The sequence below is a fragment of the Perca flavescens genome, chromosome 22 (genome assembly GCF_004354835.1).
Source record: "Perca flavescens isolate YP-PL-M2 chromosome 22, PFLA_1.0, whole genome shotgun sequence".
Classification (NCBI taxonomy): Eukaryota; Metazoa; Chordata; class Actinopteri; order Perciformes; family Percidae; genus Perca; species Perca flavescens.
The window spans coordinates 15,317,352-15,343,082 of record NC_041352.1 but is presented as its reverse complement, the minus strand read 5'-3'; the positions used below and the strand labels follow the sequence as shown (position 1 = coordinate 15,343,082).

The 25,731-nt window shown below is 43.7% G+C and overlaps 1 protein-coding gene across 1 annotated transcript; it reads right to left on the bottom strand.

Annotated features, from left to right (window-relative positions):
- Positions 1 to 309: 309 nt before the first annotated feature.
- On the bottom strand, positions 310 to 25,731 carry boc (BOC cell adhesion associated, oncogene regulated). The gene is made up of 18 exons (XM_028569632.1): positions 25,453 to 25,731; positions 13,332 to 13,460; positions 11,852 to 12,124; positions 8,420 to 8,566; positions 7,512 to 7,655; positions 6,614 to 6,907; positions 5,334 to 5,606; positions 4,956 to 5,224; positions 4,680 to 4,845; positions 4,421 to 4,486; positions 3,898 to 4,107; positions 3,380 to 3,555; positions 3,033 to 3,255; positions 2,735 to 2,920; positions 2,444 to 2,649; positions 2,272 to 2,357; positions 1,609 to 1,757; positions 310 to 1,396 (listed from the first exon to the last, which is right to left on the bottom strand). Exons 2-18 carry the CDS (start codon positions 13,441 to 13,443, stop codon positions 1,227 to 1,229), a joined length of 3,150 nt encoding a protein of 1,049 aa, XP_028425433.1. The 5' UTR covers positions 13,444 to 13,460; positions 25,453 to 25,731; the 3' UTR covers positions 310 to 1,226.

Below are 25,731 nucleotides of genomic sequence, written 5' to 3'. Positions count from 1 at the left end.
TGTGTTTCTTGCACCACTAGATGGCACTTTATCTCAGTCACTAACTTTTGTTTTTTGTGGCTCCTGGGGGTTGTTTTAGAATCTACCAGTGGGAGAAACAATGAAAATTAGTGGTGGTAGTGGTGACTTTATTCCAACAACAGTGGATTTTAAACTAAATTGCCACATCTGTCGAAGGAAATTACACACAAATCATTTGTGTTCACTGTAAAACATAGCAAAGCATAGAACAAAGCATTTTAATCAGTGTACAGACTGTAGTTACCACACACAAATGTCCCCAGATTGAAAAGACGTACCAAACACTTGTCAATTTCATACGCTTTTATTTACATGCAATAGTGCTCCAGCATGTGCAACCACAGAACAGCTACACTAATAAGGGAGGGGGAGGGGGGGATGTTGTAGATTCAGGATCTCCTTCATTTTGATTGCAGATGTCTCTGGCAAAGACTAATACTTATGCACCAACCTGTGAGAGAGGAATAATACTGACACCTGTCACAGAGCCCTCACCTGGCAGTCATTTGGTAACCAGCAAATGAGTAAACACAGAAGTGGTTGCAGTATAAAGTTCAGCTTATCAATGACTGAGTTTAAGATATTTTTTCCAGAATCTCTCCCATTCAGTGATTTAAAAAACATAAGTAAAGTCAAAAAAATAAATAACTATACAATATATAATCTCTTGTACACTACTGAAACAGAACAATTTTATGTTGCATACACTTGTTAATAGTTTGTTAATGATGAACAATGCATAATACATTTGTGTTTTGCTATACAAAATGACAGTTGTATTTTGAAAACGTGATACAGCAACAGAACCATACAAACAGCAATGAAGCACCTCTTAATTACAGCATGGTCTGGTTTGAATGGTTCCTTTGTTTCTGTTGTACATAAAGCTAAAGTACCTAAGGTCCAAACGTGGAAGATGGAGGATATATCTGAGGAATGACGAGAGGAGTGAGAAGGGTCTAGACATGAAGTGCTGAACCGAGGACTAAAGGTTCCCTGACTGACCTTCGCCACACAAGGAATAACATCTCAAACTTATTTCCCTCCCTAGGAAATACAGAGTTCCGCAAGAGTCTTTTTCAATGTGAAAATAACCTTATATACAGTATAATCAGACACGTATGTACAAAAGCATAAATATATAAATATCTGTGATAAAAAAATAAATATTTTATCTTGTTTTCTTCTGTTCGTTTAACAGTATCTTATGCATCTGTTGTGTTGGCTGTCCTTTCGTCCTTAGGGGATGCCTCATTTGGGAGGATGTTCACTTCCTGTATTGTTATGTCCTGGGATTGGGGTGTTGTGGCTGCTGAAGATGATGTAGTGAAAATCCCTTCATCTTCTAGAGAGAGAAGAGGAAAGGATGCTGGCTCTGGAGAGGAGGAGGGAATGAGAGCTGGTCAGCAAACGTAAAGCTGATTGAAGTGTTTAATGTATTCTAAGGTCAAATGTTTTACATTAAGCACCAAAACCTACATTATTGAACATATGCACTGCAGGATCGTCACATATAGGAAAAGCTTTGTTCCAAATGTTTTATTTAAGAAAAAGGAAGGACTGCTAAATGAAAGAATCCACACATACTGTAAATGATGCCATCCTCTACTTTATTTCCACCACAGAAGTTGCCATCACCTCGCAGTTCCTGTGAACCGAGGTGCTGATGGGAAGAGTGGAGGAGCTGAAGAGTGGAGTCATCAGGAGCACAGCAACTCTGTTGATGATCTGGGCCACTAAGGAAGACGAGAAAATAAAAAACAGTTTACATTAGGACTGAAACTTATGATTATTTTCAAAGAATAAGATGACATCTTCAAATAGTTTTTCTTTGGGTTTAGTGTATTTTTACGCTGAAAGTCTATTTCTTCTGTGCAAAACCACAGTGATTGTGGTTTGGGCTCTGGGCGCTGACAAAACAAGGGTGACCTACACTCATATTGTGCCTGAACGCATCCCATGATCGGTATTCTATTTACAATGAGATGAAGATACTTTTAAAAACATGATAAGAAAATGACATTTGAAAAAAAGTTACTTAGATGATTAATCGATTAGCTAAAATAAATAATAAAAAAAAAAAAAATCATTTAATGGTAGATAAAAACTAAACAGTCCCTTAACAATTTGCATGATTCCCTGTTTTGTCTATCTTGAGCATTTTGCTTCCCCATTAGTTGATTATTTACAAATGATCCCTCCAGTACATGACATTACATACAGTATATAGGAGTTTTATATGTAACATACCTGTTGGAGTAGTGGTAAACGGGCAGATGTCCATTTGACACCGTCTGTGGCAACAATGTGTCACACTCCATATCACAGTCACCCTCCTGCAAAACAAAGAGCATCTAGATAATATATTCCACACATTACATGGACAGCTCATTAACAACCTATATTGAAGTGTTTGTTTTACCTGCTGCAGTCTTGGCAGACAGTGTGTGGGGTGGTGAGGTTTGCCGTTTGGAGTGTATTCTCCATTAGCGTGGTAGACGCCATGTGGCACGTGGCTGTCCAACGGGCAATGGCCAACCAGGGCAAGTCCCTGGAGGGGAACCATAGTGTACTGGCATGACGACACAGGGGCGGCCACGGCAGGGAAACACAAGTCGGACGTTTGCTCTAAAATAAGCACAAACGGAGAATTACACAGATGTAGAGGCATATACTTTAATGACTGCAAAGAGGAACCATGAGGAGCACTCACTCTGTTTGGCCCAAGCCCTCCAAAGGCAGAAGGGGATGAAGGCGACAATGATGAAGACGAAGGCTCCCAGGACAATACCAACTATGAGGTAGGGGAGGTCGCCAGGCCGAGGCACGAGTGTGTTGGAGTGTCCCGGCCTGTGGTCTGGGGTCTCCGATGGAGTGGGCCGCTGGTGATTAGGCCGAGCTGAGGACACCAAAAAAAGTTGAAACATCTGTTTAAAACAGTTCAGACTTTGCTGCCTCTGGATACATCTACATCAGCCTGTACGTTACAGCCCCAAAAACAATGACCCCACCTTTCGTTTCAAGGATGACAACATTGCCAAATTCACTCTCTCCCTTCTCGTTGAAGCTCTGCATCTTGATGTCGTAGGCGGTCTCAGGCTGAAGGTCAGTGATTGAATGCCAGTATCTGTCTCCCTCGACCACATCCTTCTTATAGTCACTGTCATTATCGCTGTCTGTTGGTCGGTAGTAGATGTAGAAACCATAGATGGGTGTGTTGTTTACGGGAGTGTACTGTTGAGAGAGAAATAAATCATGTTGCGATCACAATGAACTTGAAATACAATGCAAAAAAGTTATTTGTGTCCTGCTTAATAGTAGACAAAAACACGTTTAATGTTTTCTTGCAGTCACTCACCGTCCATTTAAGAATGACGGTCGTCTCATTGATGGCTTCATTATAGGTGATGTAGGGTCCATCAACAGGGCGTTCATGGGTTCTCCCACCCACCACTGTGTATGCCTTTGAAGGGGCACTGGGAGGACTGGAACCGATTACATTTACCGCCACAACACGGAACTTGTAGGACGTACCTACAGGGAGAGGATTAACCATTACTGATCTGTCTCTGGGGGCTACACGCTGCCTAGAATAAAGCTCTATATTGTGTTGACTAATGAGGTTTGTCTTCACATCACTTTATGTTTTCCTTTTGCGCAATACGGTTATGGTTTTGATTGATGGCAGCAATTACTGAAATGACTGCAACAACACTCATTATGCTGATAAATTTACAGGCCGTGGGAATGTAATTATGCAGGACATCATCATTGTAATTATATGGCACGGCATCCTACTCCTCCTCCCCCCCCCTCCACCAAGTCAGAATAAACTGCTGTGAATAATAAGAACAGTGTTTAAAGAAGATGGCCGACCTTTCTCCAGGCCCGTGATCTCCACAGAGAGTCGTGATGGGGGGATGTTTTCCACCGCCGTCACCCAGTCCTCTCCTGCCTTCTTCACCTTCTTGTACTCCACCCGAAATGACTGGATGGGGAAGCCGCGGTTACCGCGAGGAATCCAAGTCACATATGCCGACGTTTCCGTTGCCGTGGAGACTGTGGGCTTGTCAGGGGCTTCGGGAGCTGCAGAGGAGGAGGAATGGTGTCAGATAGAGGACATAAGCTCTCAGACAACATTCTGTTTATGACAGTGAAGAAAAAAACTCATTGCATTCAGCACTTACTGAGGGCTCATCCTTCAGAGACAGAAATGAAAAAGAGATAGAGAAGTTTCCATGTTAGTCAAAAAGGAGATTGGTTAGAAGTTCAGGATCTTGCTGCAAAACAATATCATGTTAGAGTTATTTTAGTAGAACTGATTTTGTTATAGTTAGTAAAGTTGACAGGAGCTAGAGTTTTCAAAACGGGCAGGTTACAGGATTGGTGGGATACTTACGAGAGAGGCTTGGCGAAGGAACAGCAGGAGTTTTCGGTGGATCAATTTGCCCTGGACCTCTGCGACCTGAAGACAGTTAGATCAGAGTTTGAATTAAGGAACTGCCTTTTGAGCCACGTCAAACTTTAGTTGAATCCTCCTCTCTCCACAGTGCTAGCAGTGCTGTGAGGCTGTACTTGGGCATCTAGCAATGCTTGGCGCTAAATGCTAATGTGCTAACTTACTCTCAACGACAATGCTAACATGACAGTGTTTTTACCTTTGCCAGTTCTGAAGGTCATCATGGCAGGTTGTCCCAAACCTGCACAGTTTTTGGCAGTCATCTCCACCTCATACAGGCTGTCTGGCTGCAGCTTGGCCAGAGTCAGCTTGTGGAGGTCGCCCGAGATGCTGCTGGACGTCCACTCTGCTAGAGGGTCTCCCACCTGAGAGGGAGAGAGACAGAGGAGTGAGCTACTGACAAAGAACGCATACATAGTTGTTAAAGAACTAAAAGATAATGTGTTTATGCTTTGCAGTGAACTGATTGCAGTACCTTTCTGTATTTGACCATATACTCCAGCACAGGGGCTCCTCGCTCATGCCGCGGCCTCCAGGTGAGTTCATAGTAGTCAGCCTTGCCTGTGCGTGGCTGGCTGAGGATGATGGGGGCGTCTGCTGGAAGGATCTGTCCTTGCAGCTCAGAGCAGTCTAGAGGCAACATGGCACCCGTGGCCCCAGGCCTCACAGGCGGCTGCTCTCTCAGCACCTTATCTGGGCTGAGCGGCCGATAGAGTGAGGGCAGCTTCCCTCTGGATGAAATCCCTAGGAAGAAAAGACATAAGTCATGAAATCTGAAGGCTGTGACATAAAAAAATAAAAAAAAATAAAAAAAAGACTACATTTCTAACAAATGACCAACTATCTGACTTACCGGTTGATACTGCAATGAGGCGAGCCGAGGCCTGTGAGCTGCCCACCCCGTTCTCAGCCATGCACTGGTAGAGTCCGTCATCCTGAGGGCCCACGTTGGAGACACGCAGCACCCGGGCGGTCAGGCGGTGGCGAGGAGACGGGGAGAGGGGACGGGCGTTGTGCAGCCACATCACCGAGGGAGTGGGTTTACCGCGGGCCTGGCACGTAAAGCGCACCGTCTCTCCGTACACGACCTCCTGCTGCTGCAGCTCCACAGTCACCTGCGGAGGCTCTGCAGGAGACAGAAACAAAGTTAAGAGGCTGGTTCAAAAAGTAGTATGAATGGGTATGTGTGCATAGGTGCGATTGTGCAGGGTCTAGGGCTGCAACTGACGATTTGTTTCATTAGAGCCCAGGCAATTAATCGTTAAAATTAATATTCTAGAAATTACCATTTTTAAACTTTTCAGTTTAAGCTCCAACAATGTCACGTGTAACATGTGTGAGTAAAGGCACAATTATGCATGCGCTTGTGTGTGTGTAAAGGCTGTATGACAGGGGGGTGTATAGAGCCAGGCAGGCGGGGCCAGGGCAGCCAGTTGATGGTTGGCTGCTTGTGAATCAGGGAAAGACAGAGCTCATTACAGCTACAGCAGCTCTCTGGCTTTAATTCGAGCCAGCTGCAGAGAGACAAGCCCACAACACACACGTGTACACACACACACACACACACACACGCGCACACACACACACGCACACACACACACACACACGCGTACACACACACGCTTACACACACAGCGCGTACACACACACACGCGCACACACACACACACGCGCACACACACACACGCGCATACACACACACGCGCATACACACACGCGCAAATCACTGTAAAAACAGTCATCCATAACCTAGACACACTCAATCAAGTCACGCTACAGAATAGAGAGCTCTGTCTCTACAAACTCTTTCCTACACAACACCGCCCAGGCTTACATACTTCTCACACAAATGACACATACAGCCCCCTGTTGTCTCTGTCCGCCAAACAGGAGTCAGTCTAATTATTAAATCCATGACACAGAGAAAACAAAACAAAAATCATTGCAGAGTCAAAAACTCCATTCACTATTCAAAGCCTTTTTTTTTTTTTTTTTAACTGGAATCTGCATTTAACAGATTAGTTCAAGGTATTTCAAAAAGACTATCAAAACAAATCATATATAAGCCCAAAGCAGCCAACCCACAACATGCCAAAACAAGTTATCTTTAGTCCACTCTTCCGGTATACTCACCAAACACTTGTACGTCATAAAGCACCGTTGCAGAGCTGGCTGAGCCGATGCCGTTGTCCGCTCTGCAAATGTAAGTGCCCGAGTCGGCCTCGTCCACCGCATCGATCAGCAGGTTGCTGAGCAGGAAGCGCGTGTTGTTATGGGATCGCAGGTCCTGCCCATCTTTTGCCCATATGACCTGCGGAGTGGGGATGCCACTGGCCACACACTCCAACACTAGCCGCTGGCCTTTGGTCACCATGATGGAACGGGACGCCGGTGGGTAAATGATGCGAGCTGCTTCTGAGGTGGAGCCTGGAAAAGACGAGGACAGTGACGGTGTGATTACATTGTCTATACGATGTGAAAAAGTCCCACCCTTCTACATTTCTTTAAAATTGCTTATATGCACGTTGTGGCTGAAATTAATACAAAGGATTTAAATCACAACGTGAACCCATAGCACTTTCATCTCTTCCTTTAAAGACGCAAAAGCATGAATTGTGCACTTCGTCACCTATGACTTAAAGTGTCCTGGCAAGATCGGATGATAAAAATAAAGTCACTCACATACATACAGACATAGTTTCTGTATTTATTGTTTATTTCATATTAATTTGTATACGTTTGTTGGTTCATGTATGCACCATTCACCAAGGCAAATTCCACATAAGTAACTTATTGTGGCAATGAACCCTTTTCTGATTTTCTGATGAGCACCACGTTTCTACAGTAACGGTTACAAGCTCTCCAATATTGTCCTTTCTCATGTCGTTACTTATTTAATTACCTTTTAATATTTCAGTATGACCTATGACATTTTATTGCACATCTTTAAATGGCATTTTCATTAGAACCAGCAATACTACTAAATAACGGGTTCTTTGTCAACATCAGAGTGTTAGAGGGGATGACTCACGGCGAATGCGCAGGCGGTCAGCGGAGATGGATGTTTTGACCTCCTGAGTGATGGGGTTGTAGGCAGCGCACTTGTACGGCCCCTCATCATCCTGCGTAGCATTGGCTATCTGCAGGTTCCCTGACGGCATGATGAGGTAGTTCCCTGCAGGAAAAAAAACAAACAAACAAATGTTATGCTTATTTACTTATGGGCAGCTTCTGTAGGGGCAGTTATTGCTTTTAGTGGGCTAAAGACAAAGAGTCAAAAGGTTGTATTTGTCTCTTGCTCATACAACATGTGCAACAAAATGCAAGGCAGCATACTGTGGTTCACGAGGTGTAATGCCATTTTTCCAGAATGTAAAATGTGCATATGTTACAACTGTAAAGAAAACACAAATAGGCACGGCGGTAAAAAGGATTCAGAGGACAATTGGCCTCATTCACCAATATCTTCCTAAGTTTTCTCTTAAATATGTTCTTAAGAAGGTTTCTAAGAAAAGTTTACGCCGGATTCATGACGTGTTCTTAAACAGCAGATTTATTCGCACCTGTGTTCTTAGGAGCAGAGACCACAGGGTGGCGCCCCAGAGTCTGACCGAGACCAGTCAGCGAATGCTCGTCAACGTGGTATTCATTTCCTCACAGATAAGCTGCAGATATCAGTACCTACAGCTCCCAGGCATCATCAGCATACCAGCCACAAAACCACTGGAGCCTTTATTCTCTGCCAGGCAACTTAGAAGTAAATAGTTTGAAAAATAAACAACTGCATTCCCATGTCTCAACATTCTCAAGATAATACCCTTATCAACGGTTTTATAATGGGCCAGATAGCAGGATTATAGCATTCCGGTAAATTATGAAGATAGTAGGAGAATTAAGAGGGAAGTAGAGAGAGATTATGGGAGATCCTCAGCTCAGTACCTTTGGATGTTTCCAGCCACTCCTGTTTGACACTGTAGCGGACCTGTGCCTTGGGCTGGCTTTCCGGGAGGTGACATTCAATAACAGCCGTGTTGCCTTCGTCAACCTCGATCTCCTGCTGATCATCAGGCTCAAAATCCCGCAGCTCTAAAAAACACACAGGCAAGGGAAAAATCAGTGCCGTCACATCGCCGCTGAACACAGTTCACCATTCTTTCATCATCTTAACATCACATCGAACTGCACACATATACAGTCAGTCCTCAGCTTTAGAAGTAGAAAACCGCAATATTCTGAGGAATAATAAACACTACAATAAGTGTGCTGTTTCCATACTGTGTGTCTCTTCAAATTGGGTGTCCCCATTGTATCGTAACCACATTCCCACAACTTCTCCAATGTGCCTTCTCTTTGAAACAAAACCTCCATTTAGTAATTTCTTTCACTCCGTTTGTCTTACATGAGCGGCTTCAAGCGACAGGCATTTTATATCTCTAGCTAATGTTCCTGTTTAACTCAATTCATGTCACTTTGGACAAGTCCAAAGCCTAAAAGTGGGGTCTGTAACATTCGAGAAGGTGTCATCAATCCTGTCAAACATTATACTGGGACTAGAGCCGGTTTAGATTCTGTGGGAAATGGGTGGAGTGGGATTACTGGGGCCATGTGCTGCGACTGTGTCCCACAGACACACAGTCTACACGGCACAGACACTCATGTGACCTCTGACCTCCTAAACCCCCTGCCTGAGTGGCCCAGAGGCCTGGCCAAGGGGTCAAAGGTGAGAGGTGTCCATCCTATAAAGTTTCAAAGAAAGATATCCAGTTTGGGTTTCGGAGGAAACAGCAAAACTCTGCTCTTAAGAAGCCAGGGAAAAAAGAAAAAAAATATACAAAAATTGTAGCGGGGGATACTGGCATTTCATAGATTTGAAGGAGAGGGAAACTAAAATGAGTGAAGGGAGCAGCACAGGAGGGGGAAAACAAAGTAACAACTGGAGAAATGTGTCATGAAGGAGTTGAGCAGTGAAATGAAAGATAAATAAAACTTCTCCAGGGAACGTAATTAAACGTCTACCAGCCTTTGTTGATTTATTCTTAACAAACACGGCCTCTCTCCATTCTTTCCAGAGGTGCTATAACTGGCGTGTTTTTCTTGGACCAGCCGCTCTCTCTGGCAACAAGACCAACCTGCTGGTATATAAAGTCAGCTGATGGGACTTTGTATACAGCTCTAATTCAATACGTAAAGTGTAGTTAAGGCTAGTGTATCTACTGATAGGGACATCATGATTTACTCAAAGCACTGAACACCTTCACTGTAGGCAACTGATTTATTCAACATGCATGTTGGATCTGTCCCTCAGTCTGTGTCTGAGGGAGCTTAAATGGGAGACGCACACAGACAAACACACACTTCTCATTTTTCAGAACAAAAGCTGAAACCGAGTCGGAAAAGAAGTTGTGTTTGATGAGAAGTGTGTGTGTGTGTGTGTGTGTGTGTGGGGCCTTAAAAGAGGGTCCGTGTGGCGCTCCATTTGCTAAATCAATCAGGTGCTGTTTTTACAGCCACCTCCCCCCCTGCCTCCCCCTTACATCTACCCATCCCACCTTCCTCCTCCTGCTTCTACCAAATTCCTCCACCTTTCAACCCCCCCCACAACTCTAACGCCCCACATTCTTCACAGGAAGAACCCCGCATAGGTGCCTCTCAGGTGTGTGTGCGTGCATGCTTATATGCTTATGTATTTCTGTGTGTGTGTGTGTGTGTGTGTGTGTGTGTGTGTGTGTGTGTGTATCCTGCAGGGATGGAGGATTGATGGTATTCATAAAGTGAAGCAGACCTCCCGCACCAGGACTGCTTGGCAAGGCAGACTTAAATATTTCTAGAGAGACGGTGCATTCATCATCTTTATGTGTAGCAGTAGGAGGCCTGTGCGTGTGTGTGTGTCTGAATTATTACATGTTTGTGCAATGTGTTGTGCCTTCACGTTGTGCAGATACATGCCTCTGTTTTCTGCAGCAAGGGGGGCGGGTGGGGGGGGGGGGTATGGTGATTGTCTGCACAAGAATTCAAGCAAGGAGCTTTTAACTTATGCCAAAAAAAGTTGGAGAGCGAGCAGGGTCTGGAATGAACCTATCCTGATCTCAAAAAACATGTGCGTACAACTAAGAGCGCACATGGAAAGACAGGCACGTACACCCTCCCAGTGGAGCAATTCCTTAGGCGGTTTGGGGGTGGCCGAGGAGAGAGACGGTTATTAAATTAGAGAGGTTTTTGGGGGGAGGCGAGGCTAACAGTCTGGCTCCACATGTGGTTATCTTAACACGATTCATCCACTATTGGAACTATCAATAACTTTTACTGCCTTTGTGCTTGCTCTGAAAAAAAGGGGGAAAAACATGAGGTGAAGATGACAAAAGAGGAGGGAAAGTGAAAGAAAATGAAAGGAGGCAAAAGGAGAGAAAGTGACAGGGTGAAGAGTGAAAAATGTGCAAAGGAAAAGAAATGTATGCGCGTGTGTGTGTGTGTGTGTGTGTGTGTGTGTGTGTGTGTAAAGTTATGGAGGCCCTCGAGGAGACAGAGAATGTGACATTGAGTCTCATCTTGTGTGAGGCTCTTGTCTCGACTGGCCTAAAACACCTCCAGTTTCTCCAGCTATGGCAGCCTCATACATCACTACATGTAAAACAATACAGTTAACAGCACACCTAATGGTGTGTTCTAGTGAGGCATATCCTCTGTCCACCCCCTTACACACACATGCACACTACACCCTTATCTCCCCCCAGCCCTCTACTCAATTACGGGGCCATAATTTTTGGCAAGCCCTGCTGTCGGGCCCTGTGGAGAGGAATGTGGTGTTGTGTGGAGCAGAGAGGCCGATAGAAGCAGGGGGCCCCCAGGCTGGAGTCCTGGTCCCCTCTTTCGCGTTCTGACCGGCCTTTGGGTCCCCTCCATTCCTCTGGCTCAAGTTACACAGCTTCAGGCCCCCCTTTTAGTCCCATGATGCATATCAAATATAACACCACACACTCAGACCAGCACACTAAAAAAAGTCAGCAGTGAGAATAATTCACTTTAAGTCCATTAGATCAATATGACACTACATAAAAGCAGCTGTTGTATCCAACTACACAGAGTGAATACTGCCTCACTATGTGGAGGTATTATTAATCAATAATGTGCAACAGTTTCTCACCATGATCAGAATTGTAGTTGGTAAGGATTAGACTCACAGCAGTGGAAAAGTACAAGGTTTACAGTGTTGTATTGGGGAAGATTTTAAGCAAACAAATACCGCCCCTTCACTTTTTTTGTTTTATTCCAAGAAAATTAAGTCAAAGGCGTTCTTTGGATACTTTGACAAACCAAAGAGGGGTCTGTGAGTTTGTGTTTATTTGTCTCAGTTTTGTGTGGGTGGCTACTCACTGGCAGCAGTGACGTTAGCAGGCACACTAGCAAGGGCTCCTGCGCCGGTGCTGGCCACACACTGGTATCTGCCCACAGTCAGGTTGGAGAGTGTGGGGATGAACAGGCTGTTGGGCCCCAGCACAACACCCAAATATCCGTCCACCAGCTCCTGGCCGTTGAGGCGCCAGCTAATGTTGGCGGAGGCGGGTCGGGCACTGCAGCGCAGATTGACGCTGCCTCCCAGCTTCTGCACCACAGACATGGGTTCTTCACTAAACAATAGTACCTCATCTGAGGAAAAACATCATACAAAAGTAGTTAGAAGCAAATAATAAATCTTTACACTTTTTTTTTTACTTAATCAGTCAGCATATTAGACATTTCCCACAGATTACTAGTCTAGAAATCTAAACACACCCCCTAGCGGCAGCAAATGTTTGTCCAGCAACTCTCCGTTGGCTAGCGAGCTGGAAAAAAACAAATTCTGGTCAGGCCAATCACATCGTGTATAGAGTCGGGGGGCGGACTTAACATAAGGACGGCAGAGTTGCGAAAGTTGCACGTGAATTCCCTGCTACTTGAAAACAAAGAAGATGGCTGCTGCTGCTGGCGAACAGCGGTCTTTTGAATCAGCTTTGGCCGCAACTCTGGAAGACTTGGAGTTAAGCGCTGAAGTCATTCTTAAAAAAGGAAGATATGTTTGGCGTTCTGCCGACCGGATACGGCAAAGATTTAATTTATCAACTAGCGTTGCTCTGGTTGGCTATGAGTTCAGAGGGAATTTTAAAGACAACCGTTTATTCCGCCCCTCGGATTGAGCCCTGCCAAAGGTGAGTTCCCAGACCCTACATCTTGATGTGGGTCTGGTTTGTCAGGCTAACAGATTACAGCAGTGTGAAACATTTTGTCTTGGAATTTATTTTGACATGTAATTAATTAGGGCTGCCATTCACTTCATTATTTTTTATTATTATCAACCAGTCTAAAAGCAATATAATAAGCAGCCACTTCTCACATTTGAGAACCTAGAACATCAGAGGTTTGGCATTTTTGCTTGAAAAAAAACAAAAACATTTTAATTAATTGATTATCAAAATAGTTGCTAATTCATTTTCTTTCGATCTTCTAATCAATTAGTGGGTTGGTCGTTGCAGTTCTACGTACAATACTTCTCTTTTTGAGTTCACCCATGGTGGCTAATACGGCTCATGTAAAGTACCAATTTCTTCAGTTCATTTTTAAATAAACTGCTGTTGCCAGGACGCATTAAAAAAAATCCCTCTCTCCCTGTGACTGAGCCAGAATATTTTGTCCTTGGCGAGACTTATCCTGCACCAGGTGTTTGGAAAAACTAATGTAAAGGCATTCATAAAGAGAGCATAGATCAAGTCAGTAATGAACAGTGACATAAAGCACAAAAATGGAAACTTTTTTATTTAATTTCTGCAGATTGTTACTTAAAGATGCAATTCTTCACCATCTGAGTTTGTCTACTCACCGGTGAGAGAGGCGCCGCTCTGCAGGCAGCACAGTAGTACTGCACCCAGAGCGCACAACACTGGAGCCCTTCTCTTTTTCATCCACGGAGTCCAGTCTCGCTTTCCAGACATCTTCCATACACTACCCCCTGAAACACACACACACACAGGGGAAGGTCATTTACAGACTTGGTACACTCAAAAACAGCAACACACACACACACACACACACACACACACACACACACACACACACACACACACACACACACACACACACACACACACACACACACACACACACACACACACACACACACACACACACACACACACACACACACACACACACACACACACACACACACACACACACACACACACACACACACACACACACACACACACACACACACCTCTGCGGTACCCTCAGCAGCTTAACTCCAGACACAAATAAAGCCTTTCTTTTCTGTCAGCCCCCATCTCTACACTGACCCCATCTCCTCCACCTGTACTTGCACCAATGCAGCCTGCCTTCATCAAAGGGGCGCCCTCATTCTGCGGGCCGTAACCCGACCCCTCTACCTTCCCGCTCAGGTGTAACCGATACAGGTAGAGGATCCAGGAGGAGGAATGGGGGAGGGAGAGGAGAAGGGAAAACACACAGGCTGCATTCAGGAGTCGGGACAAAGAACAACTAATGAGAGGTAGACAGGGAGGGGGAATATACATCACAGCAGGGAGGAAAGGGAGGCGTGTAAGATGGAGGAGAGGAGGGCTGTATTATGGTTGCAGTATCTATTGGGAAGAAAATTGAGAAGATGATGGTAATGGTCAGTATATTAACAGTTAATGTAGAGAGGGGCGCTTTTCGCTCTCCCTTGTCGCTTACTGCCAAGTTTCCCAAATTCTTTCCTGTCAGGTTAAACTAACAACTTCCCTTCAGGATGCAGAGGGTGGTCCTGCAAAAGTGAATCTCTACTTCTCTCTTTCATATAAATGCATGTCGCTGAACATGCACACACCCAGGGCAACTGTCCTGATGTTGTAAAAATGAAAGCACACAACTTTCTCATACATATTTGTCCTGATCTTATTATGGCAAGGGGATGATTAATGAAGCTCAGAGAGACTAGGGACTGCACGCACGCATGCATGGAAAAATCTTACAGTGCACCTTCATCATCCAATGACAGCAGTGAAAATGTTTAGCTCCCTGGTACATTTATTGAAAATGAGCAAAGCAGCAGGCTGATGGAAAAACAGCTGTTTAAGACAAACTGCCACACAAGGCCTGCATTTTAATTGCAGATTATAATAGATTATTAATTTTCACGACATGAACAGCTATGGAGAACTCTAGTCCAAATTGCACAATATAGAACTGTAATGATTAGTTGATTATTCACTTTGTGAATAAACAGTCATTTCTTTTATTTATTAATCCTGCAATAACACATTTATTTGGCCACTTTGGGCAACAAAAACAATCTGTACACACAACACTGACATTATCTTTTATGTTTATATGGCTAACATGTAAGCCAAGAGTTGCTTATTTACACATCCAGAATATATGAAGCAACATTAACATTCATTTGGAGTCGTGTTTCTGACAACCTGATGAATTTAAGTTGAATTTTCACTCTATTTTAGCTTTGGTTTTGGTCTCCACCAACTCCTAAAGGGAAATATTCTGCTCTTTAGTGGCTAAATTATTAAGTATAGTCACCAGCAATTCACCAACTTTGTCTATCTGCTATTTAGTTCTGAGCATTTCACTTCAGTTGTTTTTTAGAGTCATTTTGCAAAAAACTAGTTGCAAATCAAAACCATACATTTGCATGCCCAAAAACAAAGACACCAAAGAGTTGTAATTCTTTGTATATAAAATAATGTATTATAACCTCTTTAAGCAAAAATGTCAAACAGTGGCTCTAGCTTCTCAAATGTGCTGCTTTTCACTCATTCATGTTCATGCAAATTGAATATCTTGGTTTATGGAGTGTTAGAAAAAACACGTGATTTGATAATGTCACCATGGACTGGGAAACTGTGACAGTCAGCATTTTCGACATTGAAATTAATCCTTAGTTGCAGCCTTACATACATGAACAGTCTAATTCACTCACTCGTCCACTCAGAGTGGCCCACCAAGTAAACAAACAGCAAGCTGCTGTGGAACCAGGAAGCTAAGCTGAAGGTCTGTGGCTTCAGTGGCCGGTCGCTGTATGGACACAACCCGGGACAGCTGCCCATGAAAAACACACATCTGTATGGAGCACCTGTCCCAACTGTAAGAGTCACTAACCGTAAACCACACCAGTCAATCTGCCAACCAGACACATACTACTTGCCAATAAAACCTCTTACCTGTCCAATTTCTGTCTTTTACACACAAATAAAAGTAGCAACAGTAAGACAGGAGAAGAGACAGAAACAGAGATAGAGCTTTGTTAGGACAGCGGTATGAGAAGGCCCCTCGTACATCACTACTCCCTAAAAACAGCCATACTCCTTTGAGCCTGTCTGTCCATCTGATTCATTAGTCAGCTGGGTCCTGTGTTTGCTTAGCGGATACCCTGCCTCAAGATGAAAAGTTGGCCTGACATGTCCAATTTTTTCCATCCATCCTTCCCAGAGAAGTCACAGACAAAGAGGGAGAGAGAAGAGCCTCCTACGCATCAGCAAGGCTGATAAAAACCAGATCATACACACAGACAGCTCTCCTAAATTAAGAACCGAGGGAGTGTGTGTGTGTGTGTGTGTGTGTGTGTGTGTGTGTGTGTGTGTGTGTGTGTGTGTGTGTGTGTGTGTGTGTGTTAATGTGTTCCTGTGACTGTTTTGTTACAGCCTTACCAGTGAGAACAACACTGCATGGCCAACACAGCTTTGTGGAATGAAAACACACTTCAGTGTGTGAACTGCTCAAATTTGCCAGTTCTAGTGCAGAATTATGATTACAGGGGAGTACATCTATTGTGTAATCATGTTAAAGAACTGACACTTGACTACTGTGAGATCTGACTTGCTTAAGACTTGACTCCCAAAAGAAGACAAAACTTATTTTTTGACTTAGTAAATTCCTGGGATGATAAAGAATACCTCAAAACTTCTATGGTAACCAATCAAAATGTGTCTATTGCTGCGAAACGTTGGCATTGAATGTCTGGTCCAATACATAGTGGTGTTGTTTAATCAGATTCTTATTCATATCATAGTTTCTTGTACAGCTGTTTGACTTTTAGATGTTTTTTTGTTGTTGGAAAAACTTAGTAAGTTAAGGTATTGAACAAAAGTCTAGTCAATCAGTACTGAAACTCTGTTAATGTATTGCACTGTTATCGAGAAGAAAAAAAAGACTTAAAAGTGTAGATATCAGAGAGGACGAGGGGAAAGCCTGACTAGAAGAGAGTCCCAGGTTGTGGCAATGGTGTGCAGGCATGCATCATGACAGTAGGTATAGGTATTATATGTCATTGTTGGAGAGAGTCACTTGACAGAAGTTCATTGTGAGCGTGCTAAGTAAAGACACCGGGGCCCCTGTTCTCCCGGGCCATTGCCAGTCCCATTGTCCCCCTGCCTCCGTGGATAAATTTATTTTGACAACCCTGCTAATTGGATAAAACCAGACTGGAGCCACCTCCCTGAGCTCTCACATTCCATCTGTTTTCTGGCATGGAGAGGACACACAGGAGGGGCGGTGGTGCTGGAGGGGTAGCAGGGTAGTAGCTCCTTGTGAGGAACTGAGCTGTTGAATATTTATCACCTCTGCAATCTCCCTCCCTAGTCCCCCAGTTTTACGTCTTTTTACACCCTGTGCGCGAGGTTCTCCAAACACCACAAAGCCCCCCCTTTAGATAAACACATGCGGTGTCAAGTGTGAGGAGTGCCGGGGGTTCAACTGCTCCGCTCGGGCCAGCCGCCCACAATGCCATGCCGCATAGCTGCCATGCGGGAGGCCGGTTGCCCCTGGTGACGCTAACAGGCAGAACGCACCTTAATAGAGTGGAGAGTCATTGTAAAGCAGTGAGCCGGTGCATGGACAAAGACCCCGTGGACCCCTGGAGAAAGGGGAGACGCTACTCTGAAGGGCCCGGGGAAGAGCTGATGGGCCCTGCTCAATAACCAAAAAGAAGGGGGGCTCAATGACCAAGAGGTTTGAGAGTAGTGTGGAGTGAGTTTGGGGAGGCAGGGGGGGTTCAATGCCTTTATGGATTGATGTGAGATGGGTGAAGAGGGTTTATGGAGGCATTGGGAGGGGTGGAGAAGTTGACTGAGAAAGCAGAACGGCGACTCAAATTAATAGAGGATGTCAACTGACGGGCGAGCAGGAGGAGAGAGCAGGGCCTCGTCAATGAAGAGGGAGTGTTTGAGAGAGCATGTGTTAGTGTTGCTGAATGTCCCAACATATTTTCCCCTCACTCTGTCAATGTGTTTGCTGGTTTCTCGGTTTGGCCCGGGTTTGTGCCGAGTGGAGGAGGACCAAGAGGGCCTGGAGATTGTATATCAAACCAACAACATAGCCGGTTTGCCATCAGACCATCACACAGGGAAAGAGCAACCAGACGGCAACAGGAGGAAGAAGATTTTTAGGAAAGAATAGGTAATTGTAGATAGTGCGCCAACAATTTTTACATTATTGATCAATCTGTCTATTATTTTCTGATTAAGCGTTCAGTCTATACATTTTCAGAAAATTGTGAAAAATGCCCATCCCTTTAATCAGTACACAAATGTATGCAATTGGTCATTAATCGCTATAGTTATCAATATGTCATTGCTTGTTTGATATTGGCTTTGACAAGATGAATAGAGGATAAAAAGCTGAATAGAAGGAAAGAAACCGGTTTGTCAGGTATCATCATATCAAAATACATAGAAATCATAGAGATCGTTTTGCTGGATGCGACTGTATCTACTACAAAGTATAACATAATGCTACTGAAGCGGAGAATCTCTGTACTTCTCTGTTGTACTTCACACAAGCAAAAACTTGGCACTTAAATCTATTCCCATCCATCTGTCAGACACAAGAGAACCTTCTGGAGTTTTATCTTGGCATGGAAACTCTGCCCAACAGGTGGTGAGGGGGCCAATCCAAATCCTCCACTCGAGGAATCACTCGTTCTCATGCAATACAATTACACATCAAAAGCATCTCTAACGAGGTTGGGAATCACACACACACACACACACACACACACACACACACACACACACACACACACACACACACACCTTAACCACCCCCGAACCGACACTAACGAGCTACAGAGCGTCTTGAGGATTAACAAGGGCTCTGGACAGGCCTGCGATGTAGAGGAGAGGGGCGGTCTAATCAATTAGGCACCCTGCATTTGCATAATTTAGATAACGAAGCTGAATTAACCACGGAGAGCTAATTACTGTGTCACGGTGAACACACCCACCCACATTCCTCTGCCTGGTGTGGGATGCCAGCGTACCCATCAGGGCCATGGGAACAGGACCGGATCATCACCACTGCCGGGGGAGTGGGAGCCAGATAGATGGACCAAACAGTGATGTAAGTAGTATCAGCAATCGAATCCGAGGAAGGGATGGATGAAAGAAAGATGGATGGATTGATAGAAAGACTGGAAAGAAACCAAGATGGAGAGAGAAGGAAAGATGGATGATCAGACAGAAGGAAAGAATGAAGAAATAATAGATGAATGGATGATAGAAGGATGGAGAGAAAGGAAAGAAAGAAAGAAAGTTGGACGGAAAGGAGATAAATATAGATGGATGAATGGATTGATGGAAGAAAAGGAGGGGTGGATGGATAGGAGGGGAAAATGAATAAATGGATGGAAGGAAAGAATGGATGGATAGATAGAAGGAAAACTGAAAATAGAAGGGAATATCGATAGATTGAAAGATGGAAAACATATACATATATACAATAGTTAGACAGTTACATAGTTCACTATGCAAAGAAAATACAGTATGTGTTCTTCTGGGAAGCTTTAAGTGAACATCAAGGGCCTCAGTACATGGATCACACACACACACACACACACACACACACACACACACACACACACACTACTTGGGAAACAAACTTAAACCCAGGATTTCACAGTACTCATCACACAAACATGCGCACGCAGTTACACATTTAATTTACCCACAACCATCACTCACACACACAAAAAAATGGTAAAAGTATACTCACAGAGGCACATAAATATGCAGACCTCAGGAAGTTTTTCCAACACCAAATGTCAACACAAAAAAACTGACTACCACTTCTCCCCAGCCCTAGAGATAAACTACACACACACCACTGCATTTGTTAGACTTAGACTTTCTTAGCTGTACATATCTGCAGCTTGCTCCTTGTGTGTTCCTGCATCGTGGGGAGGGAGGGAGGGAGGAAGGAGGGATGTGAGCGGGTGAAAGGGGCCCCAAACTCCTTTGGCAGCTCATGCATCAGAGTGAATGGAACCAATTATAAATCAAGAGCAATTTCTCCCCATTATTCAGCAGGAATCAGGAGGGGGGGGAAGAGAGAGAGAGAGAGAGAGAGAGAGAGAGAGAGAGAGAGAGACTGGCTCTACAACTCTCAGTCGGAGAGCAAGGAAGGAAGAGAAAAGCAGAGAGAGTGAAATATTATATGAAAAACAGATACGAGGAGGCATTAGGAACTTGAGATAAGGCAGAAAGAGTGACGGAAAGAGAGATGAGGGAATGGAGAAAGGCTCTAAAGTTATATGAAACGACTGAAGGAGAACGTTATAGGGAAAACAGATATGCGAAGGAATTACAAAATGGAAAAGAGACATTAAATTAAACAGAAAGGGAGGGTTGTGGGGCGTAAACTTTGTTCAAGATGGTGCAACCAACTTTGACTGCTTACTCCACGGTTATAAAGTGAAAGCTGCTGGTCTGAAAGAGTTTCTTAAGGAGGAGGAGAAACAGCTGGAAGAGGCTTGTTTTAAGACAGCTCTCAGTGTCAGAACCTGGATTTGTGTGGTATAGCAGAGCTACCATTTGTCCTGTCACTCAGAGCCACGGATGTGCATTATCCTAAAGGGGAATTGAAATCTCACACACACACACACACACACACACACACACACACACACACACACACACACACACACACACACACACACACACACACACACACACACACACACACACACACACACACACACACACACACACACACACACACACACACACACACACACACACACACACACACGAAAATTCCATTTGTGATAACCTCAGGGGCCCAATAACTAACTAATCTGGTGCCCAGTGATTTATTCCGTTGAATCATGTCTTCTCCTGCCAGTTTGACATTCTTCAATGATGAGTTCTTTTTTTCTCTGGGGCAACACTTTAAATCTGATTATTGGTTAAAGCTCTGGAACACAACCCAGATTCCTTGACATTTTTTAGTGCTTTTATTTTTTCGCTCACACATGCATTAAGACAGGAATACATTATGCAGTTAATATGACAGCATATAAAAGGAGTTACAGTGCACAAGAACTAACTGGTAGACCTTAAGCAAAGTCGAATAAAGCGAACCAAATGACGCAGATTTTAAAAATGTGCCTAATTGAGACAAAAAGAGAGAAAGAGTGACTGACTGAGGCTTAAATTGAACAGCCCCAGTCAGAGTGCAATCTTGTGCCTGTGTGTGAATGATCTATTAGAGCATCTGGGTTGCTTTTGGCTCATAATAACACCCCCTAATCTTTGTCCAAATATCTGCTTTGTACACACAGGGCTATTTGTCTACACACACACTGCTTTCTTACCCATGTCTGGAGTTGATCATCGATCTAACTGCACTCACTCCAGACTCACTGTGTGTGTGTGTGTGTGTGTGTGTGTGTGTGTGTGTGTGTGTGTGTGTGTGTGTGTGTGTGTGTGTGTGTGTGTGTGTGTGTGTGTGTGGCTTGGGTAACTTGATTATCCAATCAAGAGCTTCTTAACTTTTATTTTAAGTAGTGGAACAAATCAACTCAGCTGGTTTAAAGGCTTTAGATAATCCCCATTAGGCTGTTAAAGCAACGAATGAGAGCATGATTATATTTATGATACAGATACTGGCCAGGCATCAACATATTGTTTCCAAATATTATTTTGAACTTGAAAAAAAAAATGCAGAAAAGTTGCATACCAATCTGTAAAAAAAAAAAAAAAAAAAAAAAAAAGCGTATTTCTCTTGCAACAGCTTTCTTTCTCCAGTCTCTCCTTAGGTCCCATTTATCTTCATCCCTTCCTCAATAATCTCACTCTGTTTGATCGTGACCTGTTTAATTAGCCTTTCCAACTCTCTGTCAAAAACTTTCTCCTTCACTATTCCCCTCACATTTTCCCTCCTCTTTTTCTCTGTGGTCCTGGCTGACAGGGAGGATCAGAAGGAGAGAGGTATGCAACCCCAGGGGAGGGGCCTGGACCCCGGCCACCTGCCGGTCCAGGTGTCCCTCCCCGGTTATCCGATGTCTGACTGGTCACAGAAACCCTCCCGGGGGCACAAGGCTTGAGTCTGAGCCTCCAATCTATCAGCGCTGGACGACTAATGCACCGCATGTCAATGGGCCAATAATGTCCGGCTCTAGGAAATGAAGCAGCCTTATTTGGGGATGAGTGTGTTCCTTGCTAGTTTCTGAAAATGAATCCAGAAAAACTTGCTGAAATTATGAAGTCTTAACAACCCCCTAGTTTCTCATAGTCTTTTCCTCTTCTTTTACTGCAATAATCTCAAAATGACCTCGCAGGTGAGGCCAGTTGAGGACCACTATGACAAACAATACATTCCAGTGCAAAAAGATAATCCTGATTGGACAGGAACTCTCTCACTCTCACTCTCTCTCTCACTCTCTCTCTCACACACACACTCTCACACACACACACACACACACACACACTCACACACACACACACACACACACACACACACACACTCTCACACACACACTCTCACACACACACACACTCTCACACACACACACACACACACACACACACACACACACACACACACACGTGCAGCAAAGGCCCACAGATTCTGCCTGCAGGCAGAGTGTACCCGCTGTCATAGAGATGAAAGCATGGCCTCAGGAAGGATTTTTTTTTTCTTCTCCTTTGTCAATTAAAGCCAATGTTACACCCTCTACAATAACAATGCTGCTTTCCAGCACCGCAGTCAAAAACCTCTGGAAATTTGGCTCACAAACACTGATATTGGAGCAGCAACAGCAGTCCTGATGGAACCGCTGGCTGTTTGTAATCTCAAAATGCATCTTCAAATCCATCTCCATTTAAAAGACATTGATTCACATCCAGATGTAAAAACTCACCAGGCAACAGTCAAACAACTTAAATGCTATCCTTCAACGCATATCTTACGTCACAGTTTAATATGGCTGGACAAGTTTTGAAAAAAAACTAAGATATGAGTGACAAACTATTGCTATTGGCCGCTTACCTAAATCCACACCGTTACTTTTCTTTACAAGATGGAACTCAGCTCCTATAGACAGGATGAAAAACTATCCACCAGCTTCTGGACAAATACTGGAAAACTGGCAGCTTTTGTCTCCACTACATTTCTGTTTGGCAGGTAACCAAGATCAATCACATAATTTCAAGTTTTGGCTTCAAAAGGCCCAGTTGGTAAGCTACTGTTAAATTGGTAACAGTAAGACAAAAAAGGCTCCTAAATTCTAACTCATATTAGGTGCTTTAACCAAAAGATAATACAGTTAGTTTCCTGTCCTGACCTAGAGGTCTTTTTCGCCTAAAGGCATGCACATTTTCAGTCCTACAAATCCACAACATACAGGATATTAGCGGAGTATTATACACCTTTAAGGGCAGTTTTCTCTACTTCCAGGCAATAGCTGATGTGTTGGCCTGGGACTGCAGTCTGAAAGCGTTTTTTTCATCACAATGTCCTGTTTAGAAAACACATGATATTAGAATACTCCTATAGGAACTTGCAGTGTGCCTATGGTATTGAGTAATGGATTGAGTCTACTCTACTGTAATCTAAGGCTCCAACTAACAATTTAATTATCAATTAGTCTGACAATAGTTTGATTTCTCAGTGCTTATTTGGTAAGAGCAACAGTCCAAAGATATTCAAGTTATGACCAAAGCAACAAATCCTCATATTTGAGAAGATAGACGTTTAGCATTTATGCGCAAAGTATTACATAAACAATTAAATCGATTATCAAAAGAATTGCTGGTTAATTTGCCGTTGGATTTCTGTATTGAAGGAAAACTATTGTACTTCCAGACAGTCGTTTTGGCTATAATGCACACTGAAAGCTTTTCATTTAATATCTGATCTGATCATTATAAACTCCTACAGGGATTTAAAGTGTGCCTGTGGTATTCAGGAACAAATTGGGTCTACTGGATTATAGTCTTTATTGTTTTGTCCCCTGTAATATGACTTTAGGATATCATGTTTTATAGTTACCACTTACAGTAGCTGCATAACCTTGAAATACTCTGAACATTTGCATAATATCTTGCAAGATTGATTAGGAACTCCTAATTATGTTTTTCCAGGTTCCACATAAGTAATCAAAAGGGCCAAACAGTGTGAGAAACAGGCAGATAATCAGACTGGAATCAATTAGTCCAACTTTGATCCACCCGACTGCCAGAGATGATCAACAACAACAACTACTGCCAAACAACAAGAGGCTCTTTTTTTCCTGAGACCAATTAATTCCCTTATAAGCTGTGCGCCTAATTGGAGGAGGCCAGACCATTCGTTTCGACTTTTAATCCAAGTGACATTGATTCAGTAGGAACAAGCAGACCCTCTTGTCTGATGCCATGTCTGTCACTGAATCGCCTAGGTTCCTCCATGCGAAGCAGAGGAAGGCTAAATTGTAATCCAAATAACAAAACGACACCTGGGGTTGGAAACTTGAGCCCCTGCGGCTGTTCCTGCATGGCATCCTCCATGTCCGTGTACCCCCCCCCCTTCCTCTGCCTCGCTACCAGGCCCCCACGGTGAGTGACACCCCGGGCCAAACACTCATTAGCAGCCCGGGGATTAAGATAAACATTTTCTCATTAAATCAAAACTGAATGAGAGTATGATATCAGGAGAGATCTCCTGGCAGAGAGGCAGGATGCTGCATTCCTGGCTGCACTGAGCAGCAGTCAGTTTATGTGAGGTTTAGTTAGGTTATTCTGACACTAGTCTTTGGTTTGAGGGTGAGGTGGGGTGGGGAGAGGCACTACACAAATGCACTCAGGTAGGCTACTGTTTGTTATGGTTTTCTCTGTGTCAATGATTAAATCTGCGCAGGCCATTTTGTGCATTAACAGGATGTTTTATCAAAAAAAAATGTCAGATATTCGTGGTGATACATATTTAAGACGTAGCCTACGTTCATCAGTAGCATCATTAAGAAACATGCTTCTTTTGAAGAAGATTATTTTTGTTGCTTTGCCTGTGATGGTCACGGTTTCCCAGCCTGCTGCACTCCCCGATGATAATATGGGGGTAAATCTGGCAGAGCTCACCATGTCTGTTTTCTGTTACCCTATGGAAGCGACCTGGCTGCGGCCTGCAAAACGCAGAAACATTTTCCCTAAAAACACAACGTATGTCTAAAAACAGCTATGTATTTCTGCTACGTGTCACACAACGCTGATTTCTCTCCCCATACATGTGTCGTATTGTATTAGTCGGCGGAGACGGGCAGAAAGTTAAAGAAAAATATGGACACAGAGTTCAACCAATCAACAACAGGCTAAGTCCGAAAGCAAAGTTAACGTTTCTTATTTAAAGTAGCATAAGTTTGAAAACCGAAACACACACTTCCGTCCAAATAATATAGATCTGCGATAGAGAAAGCTTGTAGCGAAGTTTGAGTGCATAAATGTGCTGAAGAAAAAAACAAAAACAAATGTGGCTATCAAAATAGTCACCAGAATGAAGTAGTAATCAAACACCTAAATCACACTTTTCTTTATAAATATAGTAACAAATAAGCTGGTAACGACTCCCGTCAGGCTGTAAAGACACACCAAAACTGCTACTTTTATCTATAACTTTGTAAAACATGTTAATACAAAGCGTAACACCGCAAAACATAGACCGCATGAAGGGATAAAACTTACCAAAACTACTGTGTTTGGTGCTCACACCTCGTTTTAACCGACCGATCTTCTTTTCACCTCTGTTCTGCGGTGAGTTTTAGTCCCCAAAAAACAACAGATTTTACTTCACTTTTCCCTCTAAAGGCTCGCTGCTTTAGTAATTTACTGCGATGCCACCGACATTTTCTTCGGCTCCCCAAGTTCTCACATTGAAAGGCCGTTTTTGGATGACTGAGCTCTCAAACAATTCTCCCTTTTGCGACGCCTTTTCGGGTCCTCCCACTTCCCAAGCAGGAGGAG

What these genes read in the sequence shown, in the direction of transcription:
- boc (XM_028569632.1), bottom strand. Translation starts at nt 13,443, where the DNA reads ATGTCTGGAAAGCGAGACTGGACTCCGTGGATGAAAAAGAGAAGGGCT. An exon ending in GTGGCTGGAAACATCCAAAG is followed by an intron (nt 7,656 to 8,419) that starts GTACTGAGCTGA and finishes TTTTTCCTGCAG; the next exon opens with GGAACTACCTCATCATGCCG. An exon ending in TGTCATCCTTGAAACGAAAG is followed by an intron (nt 2,921 to 3,032) that starts GTGGGGTCATTG and finishes TGGTGTCCTCAG; the next exon opens with CTCGGCCTAATCACCAGCGG.